General features: G+C 43.3%; 2 protein-coding genes across 2 annotated transcripts in view; one reads left to right on the forward strand and one right to left on the reverse strand.

The window, feature by feature from the left end:
- The first annotated feature begins 319 nt into the window (after window positions 1–319).
- Window positions 320–3,662, forward strand: NDUFB9 (NADH dehydrogenase (ubiquinone) 1 beta subcomplex, 9, 22kDa). Its single transcript, XM_009867634.1, has 3 exons — window positions 320–514; window positions 2,441–2,554; window positions 3,531–3,662. Exons 1-3 carry the CDS (start codon window positions 389–391, stop codon window positions 3,660–3,662), a joined length of 372 nt encoding a protein of 123 aa, XP_009865936.1. The 5' UTR covers window positions 320–388.
- A 5,647-nt stretch (window positions 3,663–9,309) lies between these two features.
- MTSS1 (metastasis suppressor 1) overlaps window positions 9,310–26,537 on the reverse strand; it is a 33,058-nt gene continuing 15,830 nt past the window's right edge. Inside the window, exons 6-12 of the mRNA XM_009867636.1 lie at window positions 25,643–25,750; window positions 24,598–24,695; window positions 22,423–22,633; window positions 14,370–14,564; window positions 12,125–12,289; window positions 11,609–11,771; window positions 9,310–10,327 (exon numbers count right to left, since the gene is read on the reverse strand). Coding sequence (XP_009865938.1) covers window positions 9,630–10,327; window positions 11,609–11,771; window positions 12,125–12,289; window positions 14,370–14,564; window positions 22,423–22,633; window positions 24,598–24,695; window positions 25,643–25,750 — 1,638 coding nt within the window. The 3' untranslated portion in view covers window positions 9,310–9,629. The remainder of the gene's footprint in view (window positions 10,328–11,608; window positions 11,772–12,124; window positions 12,290–14,369; window positions 14,565–22,422; window positions 22,634–24,597; window positions 24,696–25,642; window positions 25,751–26,537) is intronic.

A 26,537-nucleotide genomic window follows, 5' to 3' on the forward strand; every position in this document is an offset into this window, starting at 1 on the left:
CTTCTCGGCTCCGCGCTTTGCTGTGGGGGAGGTTGGGGCTGACCTTACTCGCCAGGGCGGGGCGTTGGGTTGGCTGCGGCCTTGTCTTCTTGCCCTCCCCGCGGCGTGGCCGAAAGGTCGAGGAAAAGGCCTCTGAGGGCACTTGCCCGTCGCTGCTGCAGACAGGGGCGGTGTGGGAACGCGAGCACCTTGGGGGCCGCTGGCCGGGGCCTGGCTTTGCGCGGGGGGTGAGAGACGATGCCGCCGAGCTTTGTTTTTGCAGGCGGTTAGTGTTTTCCTCCTGTGTGTGTGTGTGTCACGGTGCTTTACCTCTGTCTGCAGAGACAAGTATCGCTACTTTGCCGTTCTCCTGAGAGAACGGTTTGATAAGAACAAGGATGTGAAGGATATGGTGAAAGCTACCGAGCTGCTGAGGGCAGGTGAGGAGGAATTCTGGGCGAACCAGCATCCTCAGCCGTACATCTTCCCTGACTCCCCTGGGGGCACTTCCTATGAGAGATACGAGTGCTACAAGGTGAGGTGACCCCTAAGGTTGTGTATTACCGTGCTTATTCTCTTTCCTTACTGTATGTAAAGTGAGCACTTTATGTGGACTTGACTCGTCAGCATCATTCCTTTAATAGTTTATTGGTTTTGAACATCTTGCTGCTTGTCTGGGAGAAGCAGTCCTGCTCTTCAGATCCTGGAAAATGGGGTTTGCTAGACTGTGAACACAGCTAGCTGCTTTCCGCAGGAATAATCATCTGCTCTTTTGCCAAAGGGAAGCAGCTCTGCGATAGGTCAGGCAGGCACAGTGAAAGGATTGGAGTTGAGCAGTGAGAGTAAACAATATGAGGGAAGCTGTGCTGCCCCTTGTGGTGCCGTCTGGTTTCTCTCTGGGCCTGTCAGATGTCGTCTTGGCTCTTGGGGGACTGCTCTTCACTCATTGCCCTTGTTCTTCCATCATTTTGAGTTATGCTACCCTAACCATTTCCCTTCGTATGCTGCAGTGCCAGATACGTATTTGTTAGTCACTGTGTGAAAGGTGGTATGTCTCAAAAATAGAAACCATATTTTTAGAATCTGAGGCACTTCTAGAGGCCTCCACAGGCAGATTCTTCCAGTTTGGAGTAAAGAAACAGATTTCCTAGAAAAACACGGAGTTTTTGCTTTCTTGGCATCAGCCCTTAATGCATTACAAGAAGTTAAAGACAACTTAGAAGGTGCATGCACCTATTTTCTCCTGAATTTGAAGAAAGTGCTGACACAAGACTAGATCCAATCAGATCTTTATATGTAAGAAACCATGTGAAAGGAAGAATCTGATGTAGGTTTATCAGAGGCAGAAAAACCCCCACATATGGGTGAAAAGAGAAGAGGAGGACTTAAGCATATGCCAGGGTCATGGGCCTTAGCAGTAGTAGAGATAAGATAGATAGAGATAAGACAGAGAGAATCTAGATGGAGAAAAGGCTAGTTAAGCAATAAGTGGTAAAGATTAATCTTCATACAGAATTACCAACTGGTTTATGTTCTCTTTTCTTTGCCCCATTTGATATGCTTCAACAAAATGTCTGTCATGAGGATTTGGCTTTTTGATACATTGGTGACTGTCCATTGTAGATGCTTCTCCAGAATGTAATTTTTAGATCTCAGGTTGTTTGGTGGTGTTACTTGTTGTTTGATGTGTGTGGATTTTTTTTTTTAAATAATATTATTAGCAGCTCTGCTAATTCTGTCAGTCAGAGGTTTACTCAGTGATGAGAATCACAGCAGGAAGCTGGAAGTGTAAATGTTACTGGATGAGTGATGGTATTAGAGCAGCTTCTTAATTTTCTTTTTTTTAAGAATTTGGGGGTTTGGTGGGGTTTTGTTATGGCTTTTAATCAGTGTTCCTATCTTTAACATATTAACATCTAGTGATATGCTGCTGCAGAATTTTAATTTTTTTTTTTTACTGGACATTTCAGAGGTCAGATGGTTATCAAGATATTAAAGGCCACTAATTATTTAGTAGTTGTAGACAAAGAGATATGAGCTGTCTGTGTCAAATAAAGTAAATGAGTAGCTGGAGAAAAGGATCTCTCTAACTCGCTTCCTTTGGTAGAAGGAATGGAAGAAAGGAGATTTTCTCAGATGGAAATATTTTGAGAACGTCAAAGTAAGCTGAGATGACCTGGGACTTGTCTTTGGGATACAGTGAGTTAAGCAAGTCACTGTGACGTCTTCCTACGGCTTAGGGTCATGTATGAAACAAAGATGAAAAGTACTGACCTCTTTGCCAGACTAACGGCAGTCAGGTAGCTCTTGGATGGTATTTTTATGTACAACTATATTTCCTGGGTTATTTATGCATTTTAATAGTGGCTTCAGTGATTGTCTATAGTTGTTTTTCATGTGTGTACTATATAGGATTTCATATGTAAAAATAAGACACAGAAATTACGTTTTTCTTTAATAGATTCCTGAATGGTGCTTGGATTTCTGGCATCCTTCTGAGAAGGCAATGTACCCTGATTACTTTGCCAAACGAGAGCAATGGAAGAAGCTGCAGCAGGAAAGCTGGGATAAAGAGGTCAGTGCTTGCTCAATGCAACATAAAGCCCTGTTAGCATGCAAGTATTTTGTGTGACATTTAGATGTGTTCTTGGAAAAATTATTGAATGCATGCTGTGGCCTCATTTATAGATTCTGCTTTATTAAAATTCCTGTCAGTGTGAAGCACTGACATGACCTAGAATGGCTGCACAGAGATATCGGGGTTACAGTTTCCTAAAGGCTGTGAAAGAAATTTGAAGCTAAAGCTGGACCTGCAACCCTGTTTCCGTTAGTGCAGGGCTGTCGTAGCAGTTTTGCTAAAAAGTTCTGAAGCGAGGTGAGAGGAGATTAATGATGAGAATTCTGCTGCTGCTTCTCTAACACTTTCTGGTTGCACCTTTGGAAGTGACTTACCACAGTGTTCATTGGCTGGGAATCGATACTGGTTTCTGTTCATCCTAAACTGAGATTCAGCTGGAAAAAGTTGATATTCTTAGAATAGTTCTTCAGTTGGAGAGAAATAGATGTGTAGTGAGGCGCTCTTCTCAGAATTAACATGGGCAGCCAGCACGTACGCTGCTTCAAGAAACACGTATTGAAAACATCCAAAGAGCTGGTGGTGACTTGCAGAAATAGAGCTGGGGCTGGGATGGAAGTTCTTCAGGACTTGCAATTATCTGGCAGCTTTCAAGGCACCAAGAGAGTTCAGTCTGTTCAGTGTTGCAATGATAGACACGAATTACAGGGAAATAATGACCTTTTACTTAAAAGTTCTCTAGCAAATTGCTCTTTACTCCTGAAAATTCTTTCTTAATTAGGTAATATGAGCCTGCAGTTATTACTGAATTTAACTAAATGCTGGGAAACGTGAAACCTGTCTGTCAACCCAAGGCCCTACTGCTGGTTCTCCCCTTCTGAAATGGGAGCCAGTGTTGCTGGCCCCTTGGGCACTGAAACCACGTTATGGAAATGTGCGTTTATGTACTAAAGCCATTGTCTCTCTTATCTTGTAGATTAAGCAGTTAGAAGAAGAAACTCCACCTGATGGTCCGAGAACTGAAGCTTTGCCTCCAGCTCGTAAGGAAGGGCATCTGCCACCACTGTGGTGGCAGTATGTTACAAGACCTCGTGAAATTCCCATGTAAAAGCATGTTTTCCTGTCAGAATTGGAGTGGTCTTCTGTAGGCAGTCAGCATGTCAGTGACTGCATGCTGCTCTAAGAAGTACAAAAATAGATACTACAAAAGTAGTATTAATACAAGTACTACAAAATAAAGCCAAATAAAGAGGAAGAGAAAGCATTTTTCAGGTGTTCTGTTCTTCTGTAGCGTGCACACTCTTAGCTTCCAGTTGTTGCAGTGTAGAAAAGTGTGGATACGTTTTACAGCTAGCTGTGCTGGCAGCACTGCGTCGCAGAATTAAGACTTTCGTCCTTGAGCTCTTTTCTAAACAAGTACCTAACTCTTGCTTGCTCATTATGAAAGGAGACCCTGACCAGCTGAGTATAGCTCGTGTTGGGAGTTTGTCCATGAGAATGGACAGATAAGAGGCTTCTCGTACACAAGATGTGCATGGGAGTGAATGGGAGAGTGTGATCAAAACAGACCTGGGAAAGTCTGTTCTCCCTGCGTGATAAGAGAGTGATTGAGGGAGTACATGAGCTGGTAACAACCCTGGCTGCATAGTCTGGTCTCTTGTTGGTAACCCACAAACAGTGCTTCTTGCTAAGACGTATAAATATGTGTGTCTGCTTGCAATAAAGCGAATTCTGTTTTCCACCATCTCGGAGTTCGTGCATGCTTCTCCACAGAAAAGGGGACTGTTAACAGCTACGCTGCATACCTCAGATGCCAGAGAACACTTGACTGGCCTGTGAAGAAGCCTTGACAGGGTACTGACACCAGAGCAAGTTTTATTGCAGCTCTCACAGTCAGAGTTAGAAAGCTCAACTAGAGACTAAAAAAATTGCCCATGTAAAACTCGTGTTCCCAGAGAAGGAATGTGAGCTTAAAGGGGGAGGAGAAGCAGAGTCGCTGGGGGACTGGATTGAATGATAAACAGCTAAACTGAGAGTAACTGTGGCAAGAGCTTGTCTTCTGCTGTGGAGCAGGTGGCAGAGAGGCCTGGAAAAGTGGTTGAAAATAAATTATTTGTATCGGCCGCGTAACTTTGCATCTGGCACTAAATACAGGCAAGGTGTTAAAGCTGAGTTCTGCGATACCGACAGTGACAGACATGGGCTTTGGGTCCTCCTGGAACGAGGATATTTCTAACCTTCCTTAGGGATAAAAACTTCTTGTTGTCCTTCTTCTCCCACCTCGTTAAGCTCTTTGCTACATTTTTCACTTGGGTAGGGATAGCGTTGCTGTAGAGCACCAAAGGAGAAAGTTCATCCCTATATAAACTCAGTCCTAGATACCAGCAGGGCTGTGTCAGTTAAAGCGAGTGGCCTGCTGAGGAACATGCCTCCTCCACACTCTGCTGTAGCAGGCTTGTAGCAGGCAGCCCAGTACGATGACCTAGGTACAAAAAGCTGTTTTCTTCTGGCCTCGTTCCCAAAACATTGATCTGAGACATGGGAAGTTCTGCCAACACTTCCACAAACTGCCCCGTAAGAGAATAGATGGCATATAGCCACCCTGTAAAAGCTCATAGGAAAACCTTTCTTGCTCTTCTCCTGTTTTTAGGACTAGGAGACAGGAGATTTGGATTACCAAAGAATGACTTTCATTCTACAGAAGTTACTTTGATTGTACCATATTTAACTCTGAGGCCTAATATTTCCATGATCTCCAACTTAAGGCTTGAAGATACAAAAGACGGCAAAGGCACTAACTTCAACTGTTCTAAGGATTAAACATATATAGCTTGGGTATAAATAAAGGCTTTTAATCTGCCCGGTTTTTAGAAGTTCTACATGGCCTTCTTAAGTAAGCTCAACCATTAAAATGCGCCTGTATTTTGAAAAACAAAGAGAAAACTAACTTCATGTATTCCGCTGCTGAAATTTTCATTCCTATGAAGAAGCCGGATCTGCTCCAGCAGCCCAAAGGCAGTATCAGAATCAATGTCTCCCCTTTTCAGCTGCTCAGTGCACCCCTCGCCTTGAGGCTGTTTGCCTTCTCCGAACTGAGCTGTCCTTCCTCTGCTCAAGTATTGATTCTGTTCTCTGCTGTATGTCAGTGCTTCTTCATTGTCAGAGTTCTGACCTGTGCCCCTTTTCTAATTTGCTATGGGTTTCCAACACAGGGTGTGCACTACCAGCACTGCACTTCCCTAAATTAAAAATCCAAACAAACTGATTTGTGACTTGCATTAGCCCAAATATTCAAAACCAGACCGGGGCAAATTTCTATTCAGAAAAACATGAGCTTATGAAAACTGTCCTCTCTTCCCGCTCCTTGCCTTCCCCCCAAAACCTATTCCTGTACTTTGCTTGTCTGGTGACTACACTCAGAAATACAAACACCAAAGTACTTCTTTTTTAATTATGTGTGATTTTGCACCCTCCCTCTCAGTCAGCCAAGCAACCACTCTTTTTTTTCCTGTTTGCTAGAAAACTGAGCCAAAAAGTACCTCCTGACTTTCACAGCAGGTCAGACTGATGTTACCTACCATGATGGAAACCCCACATCCCAGCATTAACCCTGACTCCACAGCAAAAAAAAACCCCACAACCTTCTGCTTCAGGTGAATCAAAATCACTGTAGAAGCAGGTGGAATAGAGTTCAAAATGAGAGTGCTAGGCCAGGCAGCACGTGAGATACAGCAAGACGGGGGGAATGAAACTAGAATCCTTTTGGAGACAGGACATATTTCCAGCCAAACCACCTTGAGTTTTCCTTTAAGGTCTTCATGACTGTCCTGGGCCTGGCTGGGATGGAGGTAACTCTCCCCATGGCAGCCCCCACAACCTGCCCCACCATGGACTTCAACACAGGCTGCAGGGGAATCTCTGCTCTGGCACCTGGGGCACCTCCGCACCCTCCTCCTTCACTGTCCTTGGTGCCTGCAGGGATGTTTCTCTCACATATTTTCACTCCTCTCGCCAGCTGCAGTTATACAGGTTTGGTTTTTCCCCTTCTTAAACACGTTACCCCAGAGGTGCCACCACCCACGCTGATGGGCTCAGCTCTGGCCAGTGGTAGGTCTGTCTTGGAGCCAACCAGCACTGGCTCCACTGGATACAGCAGCTTCTGGCTGGTTGTCACAGGAGCCACCCCTGTAGCACCCCCCTACCAAAACCCACACAAACCCAATACAATCACAAATGGAAACCTCGGGACAAAAATAAATCTACCGCAGTGGCAAGGAAATAAATTAGGCCACTGTGTGGTAGCTGAAAGTAGGAGCAACGTCCTCCCTGTCTACCTTTGATCCAAAGCCGAGCAACTGCAAATCTTCAGTCACTTGGGGGTGCGGGAGACAGCGCTGGTGTTGGGCTTGAGGAATTCTGGCCGCAAGCAGGGCAAGCACTGACAGCAGCAATTTTCCTCCTCTGGCTACAGGAACTGTGGTCCAGCACTGAAGGAGATGCACAAACATGCTGAGTTATCTTCGCTTCCTGGCCAGGTAACACTAGTAAGTGACAGAGAAATGTCATCAGTTACTATTCCATGGAATTTCCATCGTTGGCACTGCACTCTGTTCTGCTACTACTCTTCCTGTGCACATCAGTAAGACATAGTCATATGCAATTTTATTTACTTAATTCTCCTTTGCTTCTGCTACACACAGATGGAACCTGTGTGATCTTCAGAAGCCTGATGATGGACACCACTGATATCCCAAACTCTGAAAGCAGAAAGTCTTTAAGAACCGAAATACAGAAGTTTTCCAGCAGTTCTTTATTTATAATGTAGGCTTAAGCAATCATTACAATGTAGAAGGGAGACACACTTACAGCAATTATTTATACCAGTTTAGAACAAAAAACTGCACAGGGAGAGGTCAACTCTCAGTACAAACTAGCAACTAAACCACAATAATTTACCATTAGAAACATTTTATTTTTTAGCTGTGACACTGCTTTTACAATATGCAAAAACACAAACAATAGAACTATCCAAAGTGTTTTGTCACATTCTTTCTACATTGAATTTGGCAACATTTTATATTAAATTTTACTGATTATACTAGCGTTTAAGAACTAAACAAGTGAAAAGCTGTACTTGGGTACAGTTACATCCATTTATTTCAAAGGTTTAAATAACACTTTTAACTATTGAGATTATCTCCTAGCAGTTTTTGTTTATGCAAAAACCATCTCAAAGCCTCATTTGCACAATGCATCAGCTACTGTATCAAGATTGGTGGGCTACACCACAGGCACTACTGTTTATTATATTCTGTAATAAGGAGCTTGTTTTTCAAAGAAAGGAAGGTTTAGTATTTTCTAAGAACCATGCCTTTTTTTTTTGTTTTTTTTGTTTTTAAGCCATAACAAAAGAAAAGGTTAGCAACCACAGCAGTGTAAAATGTTATATAGAACACAGTGACTACACAGTTACTACAAGTTTTACATCCAATGCAGTTATGTAGTAAAGCATAAGAGGTTATGTAGGCAAGTCTAGAGCCAACAGAAATCTGCAGAGCGTGTGTGGTGGAAACGAGCCCCGTATATGGATTATTTGGTGCGTTTGGAAACAATCCGGGCTGCGCAGCCCCGGTGCCCACCCACGCCTGGGCCTGCTGTGGGTGGGCAGGCGGCGTCCTCCCGGACTGTCTTGACGGGAACACGGGTCGTGGCCCTGGGGTCTGCATATTTCTATCAGCTTCAGGAGACGGGTATTGCAGCAATAACTTACTTTTACTTTAAGGAAAAAATCCAACTCTTAATAATTCTAACAACAGCGTTTCCAAAAAACATGACTTAAAGTACAAAAAAAGAGACTATAGTGGTCAGACTCCCAGTATTATCAAAAAAACAGTAGCTCTCCCCACCCCCCGCCCTTCGCCCCTTTCTTTTCGGTATTTAAGAAAAGCCAATCAACTGCCCTTTAAAAGAAGTTAAGAAAAACAAGCCCCTGTATTGGAAAGAAACATTCGCAGTTTATTAGATCACAAGTTGGTTACACCTGTCAAATTGTTCAGTGTTTTCTCAAAATATTTGGGCTTTCCAAGGTGCCCAGCCTGCTGGGCACGGTCAGAAAAAGGCATTTTGATAATATCTAAGAACTCCCTGCTCGCATTTTAAAAATGTTTTCACATTTGTAACTGCCTTTAAGCCTGTCGTCCTTGTTGGTATTCAGTGAAAGGATGAGTGGAACGAAAAGTGAAGGTGGAAGAACCAAGCCTACACAGTTAAGGCTGCATGCATGTGACTGAGAGTTGTTGCTGTGCAGTCAAAAAAGAAACGTGGAAAAAACCCAGTCTTTAGAACACCCTACAAAAACAAAACACTGCAATCCAATATGGCTTATTCTGATGCATTTACCATGAAGCTACTAGTAATTAATCCTACTAGGCTACTTTTGTGCAACAGCATCTGCTATTTTGATGGCATCTCCCTCCCCCCACTACCCCCCAAAATACTCTACCGACCGCAGGTTTCTTCCTTGCATTATATATTGCTTTAATTGTCAATTTTTATTCCCGCTTTTCAACCTTAAATTTCTTTCTTAATACTTAAACGAGGATCTGTTCCATACAGCTTGACTTAATCTTTAAAGTAAGTCCCATTGTTTTGCTTTGTTTTTTTAACCTCACTATTACAAGGCGCTCTACAAAAGCTTGCAAAAAAGCCAAATTTTCATTGAATCCCTTTGCTGAAGTTAACTACTTGACTTTTTTTTTCTCCTGTGATTTAAAACTTTACAAAGAGAGTTATAAAAAAGGTAAATGGGATTTGGCACCTTCAGAAAAAATTAAAAGTGTAACTTAGATCAAAAAAATGCAGAAACAAAATAATTGATATTTACAAATTAAAACATCAGTGAAGATTGTGTCTTACTACGTTCTTTCACCTTGTTTGCTCTTTTAGAGTACTTTCAGACTGTCTGTTACCGAGTAGCTTAAAAAATTCATTGATTACAGATTGGAATGGATAGAGACAAATTAGTTTTCCTCACAGTTCCTTCTCGGCAGCTAGTACTCTGGCAGCTTCTCCACTCCTAGGAAATACGAGGCGCTGAGCGATCATTCGTGGTCGTCTTCTTCAGTTTGACGCCGCGCCGAATGGCGTTCAGCATGTCTTCGCCTTGCGGGACGTCCCCAGGGCTCAGCTCTCCTGGGATGAGCTCTGCTGGGCCCGCGGGCGTGAGGGCGCCGACCCCATCCGGGTCGCTCTCCTCCCCCTCGCTCTCGGGAACCGCTTGCCTCTGCTCGTCGCCAGTGCCCAGTTTCTGGCTCGACGGCGGAGGGTTGACGGACGCTTGCCCGCTCCACGAGGACGAGGGCATGCTGGCGACGCCTTGCCCACCATCTCCTGCTGCCGGAGACTCGGGACTTTGCTCGGGGCATTCTTCTGTCCCGACGAGGGCGCCGGGCAGCCCCCCGGGGATATCGGGGACAGTCGGCGTTTTGACGGGAATCACCGGCGTCTTGATGGGAATGGGGCCTCCCCCTATGGTACCGCGTCTGACGGAAGGCTTGGTGGAAGGGGTCCGTCTGATGGTGGCGACGCCAGGGGTGACTATGACCGGTCCAAGCGTGGTTGGCAGACCTGCGGTAGAAGCAGGACGCTTGGTTTGAAACATTCTGCGATAGGACTGGCTAATGTCGCTGTTTCTTGGGATGGTGGAAGATTTGTCAAACTCTTGTTGTTCTGCCTCCTGGTCACCACTCACAGAGAAATAATCATAATCTGAAACTGATGCCAAAAGACAGAATTAGGAACAAGCTGGGGAAGACAGCTGAGTCATGTCAGCAAGTCTGAAGTCTAACTGAAAAAACACTATGTATAACCAAAAAGAGGATATATAGCCAAAAAAGCCTGGAGGTCAGTAGCAACTAAGACAGCTTTTACCTCTCTTAGGGGAAAGGAAGCCTGAGCTATTGTGACCAAGATTCTCAGACTGCCTGGCTGAAGGCAGATGCTACAGCAGACTGACCCTAAGGCTGCAGGGTGCTTATGTCTCTTGTGAAAGAGAACGAGAACTGCACACACTCGGTACCTTCTCTGAAAAGAACTAATTAAGTAACGAAGATTCAATGTTTGCTGCCAACATTAAGATACCAAAACCAGCATCCTACAAGCCATATGCTACCACTTGTAGATATAAACACTTAAAACAGTCAGTGACTAAAAAGCATAGTTTAGACGAGGCAATGTGGAGCTCAGGGGACTGCAAATCTATTTTGCAAACAAACTAAATCCTGGCTGTCAGCTCTGAAAACTCAGCCTCGGCTTTAATAACTGCATCGGGTTCCTTCCTTTCCACGCAACTGCCGAGCCAAGCTAGGCCCTCTGCAAGCCCCACTGCCTCTCCTGATCGCACAGCACAACCAACCTCAGCTGAGCAAACAAGGTGGTCGCTGAAGTGCAAACACCAAATTCGGTCCCTCTCAGCTTGCTGCTGGTTCTGAAACAGGCTACAAACCCCAATACCTTATTGCAGCTTCCCGGGCATGCCCAAGTCAAGGTCTCCAAAGGATTCTTTTTCCAATTATAAAATTTCTGCTTAGGTAGGAAATAAAGGTCACAAAGAGAAACCAAGAGCAGGTTCAGAGTACGGACAGAGCAAGAAAGCGAAGCTCTTGAGTGCATATTTGCCAAGACAGTAAGTCAGAAAGGATACTACTGCCACAAGACATGTATAATGCAATACCAGTGTCATTCCACTTAATCCATGAAATATAATTCCAGCATCTTTCTTAAAATAGCAGCATTCTTAAGCTACAACTCATTTTAGTAATGCAAAAGAAAATATGATTGTTCAGTACACCATGCAGCAATCCAGGTTTCTATTCAGTTACTAAATCCAGGCTGCATTCCAAGCTGGAAAAAAACATCACAACAGCAACATTCACCCCTTTTTCCCCAGCTGAGTACAAAGCCAGTGACAGCTGCTGGAATGTAGCTCCTTGGCATCGTGGGTCAGCGTATGATGGCCAGGCTGGGAATGAGAAAGGACACCTCTTGGATGGGTACCTTGTGACGGGATTGTGTCCTCTGAACAGCACGGAGTTGTCGTCTGGGTGCTGTAGCCACTGGAGCACTGCAGGGAATCCCGACTGCTCCTCTGTGTGTCCAGCTGTAGCCCTCTCGTCAGAGCAAGCGCCAGCTCCTCGCAGGCCTCCATCTCCTCTCCCTGCTGGTTACACACAGGAAAGAGACTCGTCATGTCTAGAAGGGTTAGTCAGTCTTCACCAGCTTTCAGCTGTCTCTCCTGCCAAGCAGAGCTTGTCACTACCCCAACCCAGCAGGATTGTGTCCAACCAATTACCAGGGCTTAGAAACAGACATGCCTTTGGATGCTCTTGCTCTACAAATGCCAGTACCCAACAGCGTATTCTGTCACACCCACATGGTTTGCACCGACCACACCACCACCACACCAGCACCGCTTAAACATGTGCCAACATAAAGCACATCAAAAAGTATTGCCAGGAGCCAGCACGTCCGTTTCCTTTGCACCAAATAGCGTATCTGAAATTAGAGCTTCACCCGTGTGGCAGTCGACACTGTCATGCTCCGAGGTCTCTGGGCCTCCTCAGAGGGCACGGCTGCCCCGCTCTGAGCTGCTCCGTTGAGATCTGGTTCGCGCTTTTCCTTGCGGCGTTGCAACGTGTTCACCATGGGTTGATCGTACGGGCCTGGCTTGGCCCAGTCCTAAGGAAACGTGCTTGTTAGCGATAGCTTTCATCAGTAATTGCACTTTAATTACAACATAAAACTATACAAAAGGACAATTTTAATGCAACAGCTTATGTATCAAACTGGATATGCCTTTCTGAGTAAGGTTAGAAATAAATTAATTTTGAGGATATTAAAAATCTTCACTTATAAAACCTCTCTCCTTTATTAAAGGGAATCTAAATTTCCTATTCTAGCTTCGTGTTCTTATAAGAAGATATTTAACATTTTAATACTTTTGTTTTCTCTAAATGAAATTCCATTGTGTTAAAGCCTATGTTTTCAGAAATTCAAGTGCAAAAATCACTGGCACACAGCAGAAAATATACATAAGTATTCAATCAGCAATGTAAGCGTTCTAGGTAAACACAAGTTCTAGTATTACGTGCTGTTACCCATGTCTTCAGTTCTGAAAAATTAGGCTTGAACAGATTTTTTGATACACATTAGAGGAGCAAGCTACTGAGTAATCTCTCAGTTTACGTATTAGCTGAAATCTAGTTTATAATAGTGATCTGTACTTAAGAAAGACTAACTCACTCTGAATTATGGTTGCCAAATTGGAAACCAAAATTCCTCAGGCCACGAGGGCTGTATTCACTCAGGGCTCTATTAAGCAAAGTCCTGAGGGTGTCCGGAAACCACACGTTGCACACAAAGAGCAGGACTGATCAGTGACCTGTGCTGGGATGCAGAACCACTGCTAGGGAGCAGCTCCCCAAATATGAGGTGCTGCAGGGCTAAGCCCAATCCTACCAGAGGCTTCTCTCACCAAGACAAGCGGTGCTTTAAACATAAAAATAGAAGAAACAATTTGTGCATGAGAATGGGCCACCCTCCCCACTGCTGACAGCAAGTGGCTGCTGGGCAGCCTCTGCTCAGCCTTCTGATAAATAATGAACGAGGGGCTAAGACCACGCCATAGATTTTTACTGACGGGTCTCAGTCCAAGGTGTGAGAAGTGCAGGGCAGCTGTACTGGCAGAAGCACCTTGTGCAGACAGGTATTCTGGTTTTACTTACACATGAAATTCTGCTTTGCCTTAACAGCTGTGTCTTTGCTCTAAGTGTTTTGCTGTGAAACACACTGGCAAAGTGCTTCTGGCATAGACACAACTAATAACCCTGAAGCTCCAGGACCACTGTGTCTCAACAGCCTCCAGCTGCTGGAGAGATTAAGGCGTCTCCATTTACATGTATAAGGAGGCCCCACGGTGCATAAGTGCTACATATAACCATCCACAGGCATCTAAGACCTGTGCAGCGACTTTCAACTACACGTAAGCCTTGTGAAGATTCAGGGCAACAGACAAGTGCCCTTGCTCCAGGGCACAATCTCCCAGGGGAATCGCTTGGCAGGGACGAGAGTCAAGGCTCTGGCAAAGCAGAGATGTTTTGACACCAAGGACAATCCCTGCAGATCCAGCTGGAGCAACTGAAAAAAGTAACTGCACTCTGACTTTTTTGGTGGTTTCACCCAAGAGAACAAAACAAGCTGGGTGAGCAGCTTCGGTCTGTGGCAGTAAAGCCAGAATAGCTTCAGTCATCACTTGGGTTCACCTGGTGACGAGCGCCTTCTTAAACCGCTCCAGCTGGATCTACAAGGGCACGTCTGCCTATGGCCAAGGTAGGGGCCAAGCACAGCCACCGCAGCGAGAACATCGTGTTGTTCAATGTATGGTTTCACTAAGCCAACTGGATGCCAAACCTGCACCTCCTTGCTCAAGTGAGCGCTGTGACGGTTCTAAACAAGCTCTTCTCTCGCTGAATAGAGCCCGGAGTGCTTTCACCAATGTTCCAGAGCTAAACTCTTCCTTCCTACCTACATGTTGTCAGCTTTGATACGTTTTAGGCAGCGCCCGAATAGACAAGGTCATTCAGAAATATCCACTACCAGATTTTAGCTCTCTGGCCATCACCATGCAGTGCCCATTCAGAGTGATATTAAACAGAGCAAATCAATGAGTAATTACATGGATCGAAAGGTAGCAACAACTGCCGTGTGCACACTGTTGGTATGAGGAGGTGAGGACTGCCACAACAAAAGGAACACAAACCTTCCAGCTAGGGATCTTAGATGATGGCAACATGCCTGGCCCAATGGTGTAATAATGAACGTAGTCTGGAAGGAGGGCTGAGGGAGCCCGAGTCCACGCGCGGGAGACAGGCGGGAAATGAGGGAAAGGACCTGCACCAACTGAAGCTACGGATGGGTCACTTGATAAACTACAGTGATAAAACCCATTAGACAACTGGAAACGAAACAAATAAACAAACAAAACAGAGAAATTAATATAAACAGAATGAATATGAAAATATACTGCGACTCTAGGGAGACAACTTCTGTATCTTAAAACAAAAGAAAGAAAAAATCTTAGCTTTGCTGCAAACAAACAACAGAAAATTGATACAACGCTTGGTTCAGAAGTGAGATTGCTTGAAAATTGTTATTCGGTATAACAATTTCAGACACCAATCCAGCAGTCACTGTCTCCAGGCTGAGCAGCTTTGCCTTCTGTCCGTGAAAGCAGCGCACTGTGAAAAAGCCTTTGCAATTTAGGTACCCTGCAGACTGCGGACATAGAAACAGAACATTTCCAATACTGGTGGCATTTGCATTGGTGGCATTTATTCTGTGTCACTGGACAGAGAGGAAAAGCATACAGCCTTCAAACATGACATGTTCTGGCTGTGTGATGATATGGAAGGAAAAAAAAGAAGAAAAAAAAAAAAGAAAAAACCAACAGCAAGGATTTACCAGATGAGAATGGAGACCGCTATCACTTCCTCCCCCAATTCAGAGTGTATCCCCCGTAATTTATTCCAACCATGTGTGTTTTGTTTTCCTTTTTGTTTTGGTCAAAAACAACCCCCAATTGCTCAGTCTAATGCGTGCTGCCTAATGTGAGAGCGGGGAGAAACCACAAACAGTACAACCTGGGCAAGATGCTCTTTTTCAGGCAACCACCTGGGTTTGGGCAGCACTGCACAATCTCTTTGAGTAGAAAAGGTGGACAATCAGCTTTTTCTTAGAAAATCATCTCTGTAAAATGCCCAATTTGTAGCTTCCCCCTAGCAGCTAAAGGCAAGCATCGCTGTGGTTTATTCAAACAGATTCATTTCTACAGGAGTGTGCAATAGTTCCTATTCTCATCTTCGCAGAGAAGAATCCTGGCTGCGTCCCATGCATAGAGGTTTTTTTTTGGTCCAAATATTGCTGGGTTTGGATAAAGTGCTAATAGGTTTATATGTCTTTGAGATGAAGTTTTTCACCTTATCTGTGGAGGCCCAAGCCCCCATGGTGGAGCCTGAGCTGACTGAGGTGGGGGAACTGCACTCGCTCACTGACTGGCAGGTTTCAGAGGCTTCTGAAGAGGCAGAGCTGGACGAATTCTGCAGCGTAAAACAGCACCGCAACGCAGGGAAAGGATACACAAGCCACCAAAAGAGAAAAAAAAAAACACAAAAAGAAAAACCAAAAAAAAAAGACAAAAAGCACATACACAGAGACACACACAGGAGAGAGGGAAGGATGAGAGAAGCAAAGGGTTAGGGTTTTAAAAATCGATTAGAAACTGCTCAAAAACATTGCTAATGTTCAGGAAATCTATGAGACAAAATAAGCCATTTGCTTAATGCGAGAACTTGCCACGTTGCTTGAGAATGAGGAAATGGAGGCAGCGACCTCAACTCCTCATTGCAATTCCAGCGTCTCAATTCTGTTAGCTGTCTCAGAGCAAGAAGCTGAGGGAGCTGAGGGCACCTATGGTCCAAACATGCAATATACTGAGACAACTGATTTGTACAGAGAAGCAGATCATCAGTACTTCAAAGCCACAAAGTTTAGATGTAAAACAAGGAGCAGCAAATGTCACTTACATTCACAAGTTCTCGGATTTTCTGATCTGCAAAAGTGCTTGTGACAAGCTCATCTGAGTTCAAATATTACGGAACAGAGAAAGAAGTGATACTTACCAAAACTGGAGGTTTCCAAAGTGTGTTATCTGTATGCATGTGCCTCTGGGGGTAGCATGCATACACCAAAAGCACTCCAACTCAAACTTTTCTGCCCAGCAGCCAGTATGAAGGTACGTGTACTCTGCTGAGTGCCTGAGTGGTGGCATGTGCTTGCCACCCCCCTCCTCTTAAGAGCAGAGAGAAAATATGAGGGGCTTGGATGGAGAGTGAAGGAAAATGCAGGACACAGTGTGTCCATCAAACACTTCAAACACTTTGCGCTATGATTCTATGATTTTGCTCCTAGCTAGGAACTTTTCTTCCAATTTTCAGTGCACGCCTTTATGTACATTTGCTGCTCTAAGACCTCTACAACAGTAACTAATTAACCTGTGGGCAGGCCAACATGGATAACCACGTGGACCATTTTACCACCTACCATGCTCTCACACATCTGCCCCTTGGAAGTGGCACGCTGACATGAGATCGCATCTGCGGGTGACCTGCCAAATATGGTTAGGGTGCAAGCAAGCTCGGCTAACAAGGCTTCTTTTCAAAGTGCAATAAGAGTTGAACATAAGATCAGAAGAAAACTACAACAAATGACATGCAGCTGTTAAGGAAAAAAAAAAGAAAAGTATGTATTGGGGTACCCGATGACGCAGTGGCTTCATGTTTTCTAGAACTGATTTAATTCAACTTCTTTTTCAGGAGATAAACCTCTTCAGGTAAGAATACCAAAAAACATGAACTGCTGTTGACTCTGCCATCAGATGTTGTAACTACAGCATGCTAAATGAAGATGAGCCTATTTCTTTCATCCTTAGAGAAAAATACATTATAGAAAATCGGCATTTATACTCCGGGTTCTGTTTGACCTTTCAGGTAGTTCAGCAAAAGAAACTGTTTTGAGAAGCCCCATGAGAACACTGACAGCAGCGTTACATTTGGGCCAGGAAAAAAAAAGAAAAAGAGAACAAATATAATTTCAGAAAATGCTGTTTGAAACCTCCTGCTTCTGCCCTGGAAAGACCCTCTCGGGCCTGCACACTCTGCACATGACAGGACAGACAGTGAAGGGCCCGAGTTCCAACCAAGGTATTAAGCCTCCTTGTTTTCAGCAGATGCGCCAATGATGACAAGTGAGAATGGAGCCTATATCTGACTGATAGACCATTCCTGTTTACAAGCCAAAAGCTTCACGAGATTATATCCAAAAATGGTAGGAATGGGCCATAAATGAGGTTTATTAGCAACAAAACTACATGTAGCAAAAAGATGTCAAAAGGCCAAAAATGCAAATTCTAAAGATGCAAATAATTGTTTGATTTTCTTGGCTTATGGGGCAAAAAGACTGGAAGTGGTGAACTTCTTTGCAATAAAGTGACTCTAAGGTGAAAAAAAGATGCAACTAAGGACCCTCCCACTACCTCAGCATGGCCACTTTGAGCAGGCAAAGCCAGACAATGGATGAGTTAAGATGCCTTGGGGAAAACGCCTTGGTAGTTGAAGGATGTGCAAGAGGCAGTAGTAGGGAAACAGAGCCTTCTTGTCTTGAGAAACTTGCATGGCACAGGGAAGGGGAGCCTCTGGTCTTGTTAAAAAAGGATTACAAGAGTAAGAAAACGATGGAGAGGGAGGCAGAAGAATTCCTGAAGGAAGAGTGTAGAAGAAAACACAAGTGGCAGCAGGTCAAAGGCCGCCTGGATCAGACAGAAAGTTTTGAATGGTTGGACGCGGGTGTGGGAAGCACAGACCACTCTGCATTTCTTAGCAGAAATACACAACGGGCTGAAAACAGAAACTGCCCACCTACTGCTTGGGCAAAAAGGTCTCCAAACTTTTGAGTGCTTGCTCTAGATGCACACCCGCTGGCCCTCGCACTCCTGGGAGCACACACACAGGCAACACTGGGCACGTTTATACATACATAGCTTGGTATCTGGTCTCTCAGACATTGTGCCACAGCTTAGTCTTGGATAGTGTCCTGCTGCTTGGTGCAGTATGTATGAATTCCAGCAAGGATATGAAAAAAAAATAAAAATCTCTATTTTGGACTACTGGCCTGTATGATTACATTTTCCATCTGTTGCCCTACTAACCTATAAAAGCACCACAGTTATTTTGGATTACTTTGTTTGCTACGTTTTCCACTCAAATATAGCATTGCTTTCTTAACCCTTTCCCTTCCTCAACCACTCAACAGAGCTTCCTGGGCAAGGGAGTCCCAGAAGACCAAACCCTAATGAAGAGCTTGGTCCAATGTCCCTCTACAGTCAGTGGAAGATGTCACAGCTAACCTTCAGGAAGTTTTGGATAGTGATACAAAGTCACCTCCTCAATTTGTCCTACTTCCAGGGACATGTCTCTACTGACCCCCCTTTTCTAGTTGGGGACAAACTGTTGGGAAACTTAACTTAAAAAAGGAAGTTTAGGAGAAACAAATACCTGGTAATAATTTACAGATGCATTTCAGTTCTTCTTGATTTTTGTTTTTAAAGGTCTGATTTGGGAGCATTTCTTAATTTACATGGAAAACTGAATAGCTGTAATAATATATTTTCCCTATTCTAACTTCAAGCTATTTCAAGCTATGGAGCCTCCTCCAAAGCAGAATCTTTCCAGCTTGTTAATCTGTACATACAGAAGCAAGTTCATATTCAGTTTTCCTCCACTTCACTGTTTAGGGAAAATGATTTCCAGAATATTCTAATAAAGACTTAGTCTTCAGCTGCTTGACAGCATATAACAGTTGTGTTTTCTTCTTCTTCATCTTCTCCTTTCTCTCACCTTGCTTTCACTCCCATGAAGTCAAAAGCAGCCTCTAAAATCCAACTGTATAATTGCTTCCCCTGTGTGTGATCACTCCGAGTTCAATGGCTCCTTCTATTATTATCCCCCTAAATCAAACAGAACTGTACTACTACCTCGTTACTTCACCGCAGATACTCCCAGACCTCAGTTTGTCTACTGCGCAGGGTAACGCGTGGGTTTAGCAGCACCAGACACGTTCAATGTTCAGCCAAGAGCTACTCTGTGCTCTCAGCCAGAGCAGCTTTACATGTGTCAGTCCATGTCACGGGCAACGCTGGCCAGGGCTGACCTTAACTGTGGCATTTAGAGAAACTGTTCTGCTCCAGAAAGAGACCTATGATGCTTTTCCAGCTGTTCAGCTATACCCAAACGTACTCGCTTAATTAAGATTCAAGCATTTCACAGTGACCTTTCCGCATGTACAGCTATCGGTTACAAGGCCAGGGATATTAACAGTAACTCTACAGAAAAGAGGTTGTACTGAACCAGTGTGAAGGCAGAGTATGGTTTTATAATTATTCTTTTTCCTGTCTTCTATGCAGAGTGTGGTAAGTCTAAAGACTTACTACTCAGCAACTATAGGCTGAAAAGCAGTCCTCATTTTCACAGTCATCTCTCCTCTGGTATAGTTTTCTTTAAATCTCTACTTATTCCTGGTTTGGGATTTCTGCCCCGCACCCCCCCCGCCCTGTGATTTTGAATAAATTCAATTTAATTTTCAGTGGCGCTTGTCTAAAGTTTAGGTGAGAGCATGAAATCTCTTCACATAGCTCACATATTCTCACTGCCACAATATGGGAATTTTATGTAGCTTCCTTCTACGTTTTATTTTTAAACCATTATTAAAAGAAAACGGGCTTTTTTTTCTGCAGTAGATGCCACAGCATGTAGCTAGCAAACACCAGCAGTGTCCACCCGTGCAAGACAAATAGCTTTTCATTTCCCTTGCTGATTCCAGAGCTTGCTTTTCTGCTTTTTCAGTGCCACTACTCGAAACAATGACATCAGTGTTTTAGCAACAGCAGCCGATATTGCTGCTCCTCCCCACCCACAACCGAGCCTCAAAAGCACAATACCACGAGCAAGATCTGTCAGTTGGTTAGAGACACACAACATGAAATAACGCTGTAAATTGAACAGCTTCTTGGTAAGCTCACGATCACAATTATCTGTCAGCACAACACACACAATTTACTCAGTGCTGAACGTACAAAGCAAGACACTGAAGCGAAGATGAAGCGGCCAGGCAAGGATCTGTTACCTTTCCCTCTGTGTAAAGGTATACAGACCTGGAGACATACAGAGCACGTACCTATTCGTTATACCAACACACTACACTTGTCAAGTCAACGTCACACTGCTGCAGCCTTCTACAGCTCATTAATAGCTCAAGTGATGCTGGGATCAGTTTGCAACTTTATGGACAGTTTCTAAAATGAAGTGAAAGCATATGAACTTAGCTGGTGTAGAGCAGCAGGACTCCCAGCAACTCTCAGGATGTTTTGCCAGCTGATTCTGGCCTAAGTTCTCCGCCTGGCTTAACAGGGGAACTTGCAAAGAGAGGTGTTGGGTTTTCCCATGTTAAGGGCAATTGCAAAGTTACATCCTCATCTGCAAACACAGCATCATCATGTAGAGTACTGCCCTTTATGCAGGTGCAGTGGATACTGTGAAAACCAAAGATGATGCCAGCATGTGTAACTGAGGTATGTATCTTAAAAGTCAACTTCCTTACCTTGTCACTATTCCAGTTTATTTTATTATTGCTCATTTACTTTTTTTTTTGCATTTCACTTAGGTTAACGATAGCCAATCTAAACAAAACATTCATTTTATTAGTGGGCACAGAGTTCTTCAGGATGTCATCTATAAAAAAATGCTAGTGTGTCCAGACTGGGGACAGTGCAGAAGATGTATTTATGTGAAAATAAACCATTTCTATTAAAATGAAAGAGGTAAATATATTTTAAAAAACCACCTGGTGAGCTTTCCTTGAGAGCATGTTCCATGCCTAAATGAACCACTGTTTTGGATGATACCAAAAACACTTCACCAAGGGTGCTACTTACTATATGTTCTGCAAAAAGCAAGTGTCTGTGTGATGTCAAAGGTGATCTAGAAGTAGCTTAAGTGTGCAGGTGACACTTGGTAACTGCTAACACTAACACTGTGAGGATTAAAAACATCTACTCCCCAACCACGCCTACAATACCATCTACTCCCCAAAATATTAAAAGGAGTGCAACTACATTTTTTAAACTAACGGACAATCTTTTGCAGTGACTTAAGGGTGCATTAAAAATCAGTGATACTCAACAGGATATTTTGTCCACTTCAGTTTGTAACTAAGATTTATGATGGGATTTATAAAGTGAGATGGCAGTGGCTTTGTGATTTGTTAAAAACTCCTGAAAGAGAAAAGAAAATTCAAGTGCTGAGAAGATACGTGCCTTGGAGGCATGCAAACCTCTGCCTGCAGGTGGCCAGCTAGTTTTTACAGGTATGATGCCATTGAACAGAGCAGCAACTTCCTTTTGCAGATCAAAACATGCTCTGGAAAAGTTTTTCTTAGATTTATAATGCAATGCTATCAGTTTGACTAAGTTCAGGACATTATCATATATGACTGCACAAACACTCATTTCTGTGAGGTCCACAAATAATAAAAAATATCCCTCATTTTCATGCAGAAACCTTACTTCTGCAAGATGCCCAACTGCAAGTCAAAAAGAGCAAATCTATCCACAGAAAATGACCTCATAAAAATGGCAAAACCAATTCCATATGATTCTGTTAATGGCATTTTTAGTGTTTCAGGCCCTTTGCAGGGGAGGAATAGAAATAATTCCTTTGATGCCAAAGCCACCGGTATTGATACTAAGGCTGTCAGAAGGCTGTTCTGGCACTGATATTTGTCCATTAAACAGTAAACAGCCACCAGATCTTAACAACTTGCAATCTGTGCAGGATATTAACTGGTAATCTCAGTGAGTAAAGTGAGTATTATTGCCTCGTGTAAGGTGGGACTTCTCACTCTTTCTTGTTTCTGTGTATCTGGAAGTTAGGCTTCTAGGCTCCCTCCAAGGCAGAGTGAAAACCAAATCCCCCAAGAGCGACTCGTCCCTTTCTTCAGTGCTAACTGCAAAATGCAGCGGAAATCACTCCAGCTAGAGGCCCAACTTTCAGATGGATGAAGTGCAGTGAGACAAACCCTACCCTCAGTGTTTAACCTGACTCCAAGGTACCCCAAAACAACATCAGATCCTTTTTTTGTGAAAGGTGAGCCAAGTTAGAGCGTCCAGCTCACGCTCAGGTTTTTGTTCTCATGCTTGCACGTACCTGGTTAGGTGCTTCTGGTGGCATAGGGGATGGCGATTTGGACTGGAAAGCATCCTGGGACATGAATCCAGAATCATGGGAGGACACACTGGACAGCCTCATGGGTGCCTGCTGAGGCAGATTGGAGCTGCGATAGCGATAGTGTGAACTAGGTGAGTGCGAGTGCGAGCCACTGGACCGGGAATCACTACTGTTAACGCTGTTCAGACTGCTGTGAGAGACAAAAGGAACAAAGAAAGGAAAGGGGAGAGGAAAAGACACAAGGGCGGGGTGGGGAGAGACCCATATACAGTACAATTAACATTCCACATGTCTCTAGCAACAGGCAGCATAAACCGGAAAAGAAAAAATGTTGACAAATTATATTTAAATATATATATATGCACATATATATCAATAAAGAACCATAAGCAGCTGCAGTATCCCTTGCAGCTAGAGAGAAAATGGCATTTTACCTTGAATTTCACTCAACTGATCAAGTTCTGTAACTACTCAGAGTGCAAAGCCAGGTTAGGGATGAAGGGATCACTACGTGTCCTCTCTAGCCTTCGCACAGCAAAGAGCTGATGGCTCTCCTGCTCCTGACTTACAGCGTGCTGCTCTTGCGCCGTGGCCCAAATTTTCAACGAGGTCTCTAGCAAAGGTCTCACAGTTCATCTAAAAATCTGCCGGTAGGCATGCCGTTGCAGTCAGCCAGCAGGCCAACATGTGAGCCTTTTGAAAGAATCACCATAACCCCATGCTCCGGAGTACCTGGGACAAGTTTTGCTCACATGAAGGCCTTCCACCAGAAAAGAAAAAGCATGGGACAGCATATCGAGTGAAGTCAGGCCTCTGGGCTTTAGTTAGTATGAAAGACGATTGGGAAATAAACATCCCAAATAAATATCCATGAAAAAGAAATTAATTTTTCAAACAAAGGTTGATTTTTAATCTCCCGTACGGATGGACGACCGTAACGACATGCCAGCTGCAATGTGGGAGCCTTTGAAGTTTCCTGCTGGGGTGGCTGAGCAGGACTAGCAGGATGCGTTAATCTGAAGGCACCTTCCTACCTTCGCTGACTAGCTGAAGGGATGGCTCTAAAGGATATGCGGTACCTCCTGCTCACAAATTCCATGTAACACACAAGATGTAACAGTCGGCTTGGAGCAGGGGAAGAAGAGCTTTGCCTTATTTTACCCATACACAATAGTCAGTTGCCACTCAAGTTTTACCACACAAAACAATGAGGTCGATTAGGAACAGATAATATTGTGGGTTGTTTTTTTTGCCATTTCCTTTTACAGCTTCAGGATACTGCATCTTTAAGCCTGTGCTCGGTGCTCTAAATATGCATGTTTTCACATATATATATAAAAGTACTGAAGTTTTTTTTATATATATCTGCATGCAGAGACAAGTAGGTACACAGAAGAAGTCATGTTCACTTGCTCTGACATGCTCTAGGTTTGCTCATACACAGAGAACCTGTAGTACATTATTTATAAAGCAAACTAAAAGGTAATCATTCAAGAGCAGCTACAAAGGTGTTGAGCAGAATACACAGTAGGGTATCTTCCTTTTCAGGAAAAGGAAAGAGTAAATGTAGACACTAGGGTATGGGGGCAACATGCTAATAAACTGTTTTATGAGAGAAAACAGTTTTTATGGAGAAAGCATAGACAAAATCCAGTGTTTCAACATATTTCAGGACAGCATTAGACAGCATTAAACAGTCAAAAACTTGTATCAAAAAGGCATTTCCATCTACCAGAGTATTAGGGCAATTGCCAAGGATGTTTTCCCTTTTCAAACAGCTTAACTTACTGATTAGTAACAGCTACTTAGAATAATCTAAAAAGTCATCATATGAAAAACAGAAAAGGAAATTATGAATGAACAATTTTAGAGCTTAGATCAGTACAGTCTGCTCTTTGATCTGAAATGGATTCAAGAGAACTGAATCAAAAGCATCTTCAAGTTGTCTTGAGTTCAATAGTTGTTCAGTTATGCCCATCCTTTTTAATATTCCCAGCCACACAATTAAACAGATAAAGACTATGAGGGACTCATATTCATTTAATTAAGAGTTGTTTTTAAGATTTAAGTATGCATACGAATCCATACCACAGTCTGAACTTGCCTCCCTTTGCCCCCAAAGAGGTTAAAATTGAGTATTACCAGTCTACTTACCTGCAAACACTAGATTTTCTGGACATGGTAGTACTGGGAGAGGATGGAGGAGTCTGATAAGACCAGCTGTAATCAGAACCTTTCAAATCTAAAATTACCTGATGAAAGATAATCAATAGCATCAAAGACATGGAAGCTTTTCCCCCCCTGTTAACAGAAAGCATCTGCTTGTCATACAACATCCATCACCACTCAAACTTTCAGTGCCAACTGATCCAGTCTCAGTTCTCTTCCAGGATTACACCGCCTATGTTACACAGGAGAGCCAGCTTCATCCCTGGCTTTCCAGGAACTACCATACTTCAACACTAGGGCTGATATCACAGAAGAAAAGTTCAGACTTGAATGGAAAAATCTTTAACAAGTAAATTGGAGATTTATTTTATGCATGCCGTAAGCTGTTTTGTTGGTTGTTTCTTTTTTTCCTTATACAAACTATAACAGCCTTAGTTTAAAAACTGCTGCATTTAAAAAAGTTAATCAGAGATCTAATATTCAATCACAGCAGAGCTTCCCTCCTTTACATTTCTAGGTCAGTGATAAGGTGATTAAGCTATGACAAAAAATCTGAGTTCACACACCAGGGTTGGAGAAAAAGGACTACTTGGAGTCATTTAACGATACATGTTTTCCTATGCATTTTAAGGACAGCATGAAAAAATGCTGAAATGTTAAGACTCCATCAAGCTATCTAACCCAGCGATCCTGTCACTACATAAAGATGGGGATGCTCAAACATGCGGCGAGGAGATGACACTCATTTCTCAGGTACCCTCAGCAGAAGTTGGGTATCTTCATGTCCTTCAGCACGCTACTGCTAATACCTCACAGTGGTCTCACCAAATACTCCAGAAGCACTCAGCTGGTACTTCAAAATAATGTACATTTTTAAACTGCTTATGTTAAAAATGATCTTGCTGCAGTGAAGCATCTACACAACATAACATTAGGCCACTAAATGCTGGTAGTCAATATTTCGCACAACACAAAAGGAAAACCAGTACAAGCTACGAATAAAAACGTTTTCCAGGTAGCAAGAGCTAACCTGTTCACTCGAAGACGGCAATTTGTGTGGATCCATGGTGAGACTTTTCAGGTCATCTGATATGGTTTGTAAATGGGTTATTTCTCCTAGCATTGATATTTCTTCTTCCTGAAAAGATAAAAGAGCAATGTGAGTCAGAGCCTTGGTTTTAGAAATCAGGTCCATAACACAATATACGACCTGGTGACTGCTGGAATGCTCAGCGGAGCTGCTTTTTCTTCGCCCATTATGCAATCATCTCTTATAAAAAACAGTTGAAAATACTAATTTAGAGTTTTATAACTACTTTCATATTGCTCTAAGTTCTGAGACCCAGAAATCTTTTCTCTCATCAATGAGATAACTAAGTCTCAGACTTCTTTTTGTGACTTCTTCAGAAAAAAAAAATGTCATTTTTGCTGCATTTGGAAAAGATTTAACATAGGTATACTCACTAATGTGCCTGAAGGATTTTAACCTTGAACACAAACCTTGAACACAAACTGGTACTTTTTGCTAGTTTTTGGAAACTTTGAGATAAAGGCACTATAAAGGTACAGAGCATTAATACATTTATGATTCATTTTGGCTCAAGCCAACAACATCAAGTCAAACAGCTAACTCAGATGATTCCTGCACTGTAAATTAATCCCTGAGCTACCAAGGTAATTTCATCCAGGTCATCAGAGACTGGAATTCACCTTCTGCTCAGCCATCACCTCCCTGCTTCTCTAACCACGGTTCTCTGTTCAGACTGATGCTCTTTGTAAACAAGCACTAGGAACATTTTCCCAGTACGATGGAGACCCTTCAGAAATGATTATGCTCCACAAAGCCACAAACGATTCATCGATGGGCTTCAGACAACCTGAGATGATGAAAATACACTCAAACCTTTCCAATGAACTGAAAAAGC

Source organism: Apaloderma vittatum, unplaced genomic scaffold, assembly GCF_000703405.1.
Source record: "Apaloderma vittatum isolate BGI_N311 unplaced genomic scaffold, ASM70340v1 scaffold26554, whole genome shotgun sequence".
NCBI classification, from domain to species: Eukaryota; Metazoa; Chordata; class Aves; order Trogoniformes; family Trogonidae; genus Apaloderma; species Apaloderma vittatum.

Bases quoted from the DNA above. Each gene is read 5' to 3' on its own strand.
- NDUFB9 (XM_009867634.1), top strand. From the start codon at position 389: ATGGTGAAAGCTACCGAGCTGCTGAGGGCAGGTGAGGAGGAATTCTGG. The intron at 515-2,440 runs GTGAGGTGACCC...TTTCTTTAATAG, and splicing joins AGAGATACGAGTGCTACAAG to ATTCCTGAATGGTGCTTGGA. The intron at 2,555-3,530 runs GTCAGTGCTTGC...CTTATCTTGTAG, and splicing joins AGGAAAGCTGGGATAAAGAG to ATTAAGCAGTTAGAAGAAGA.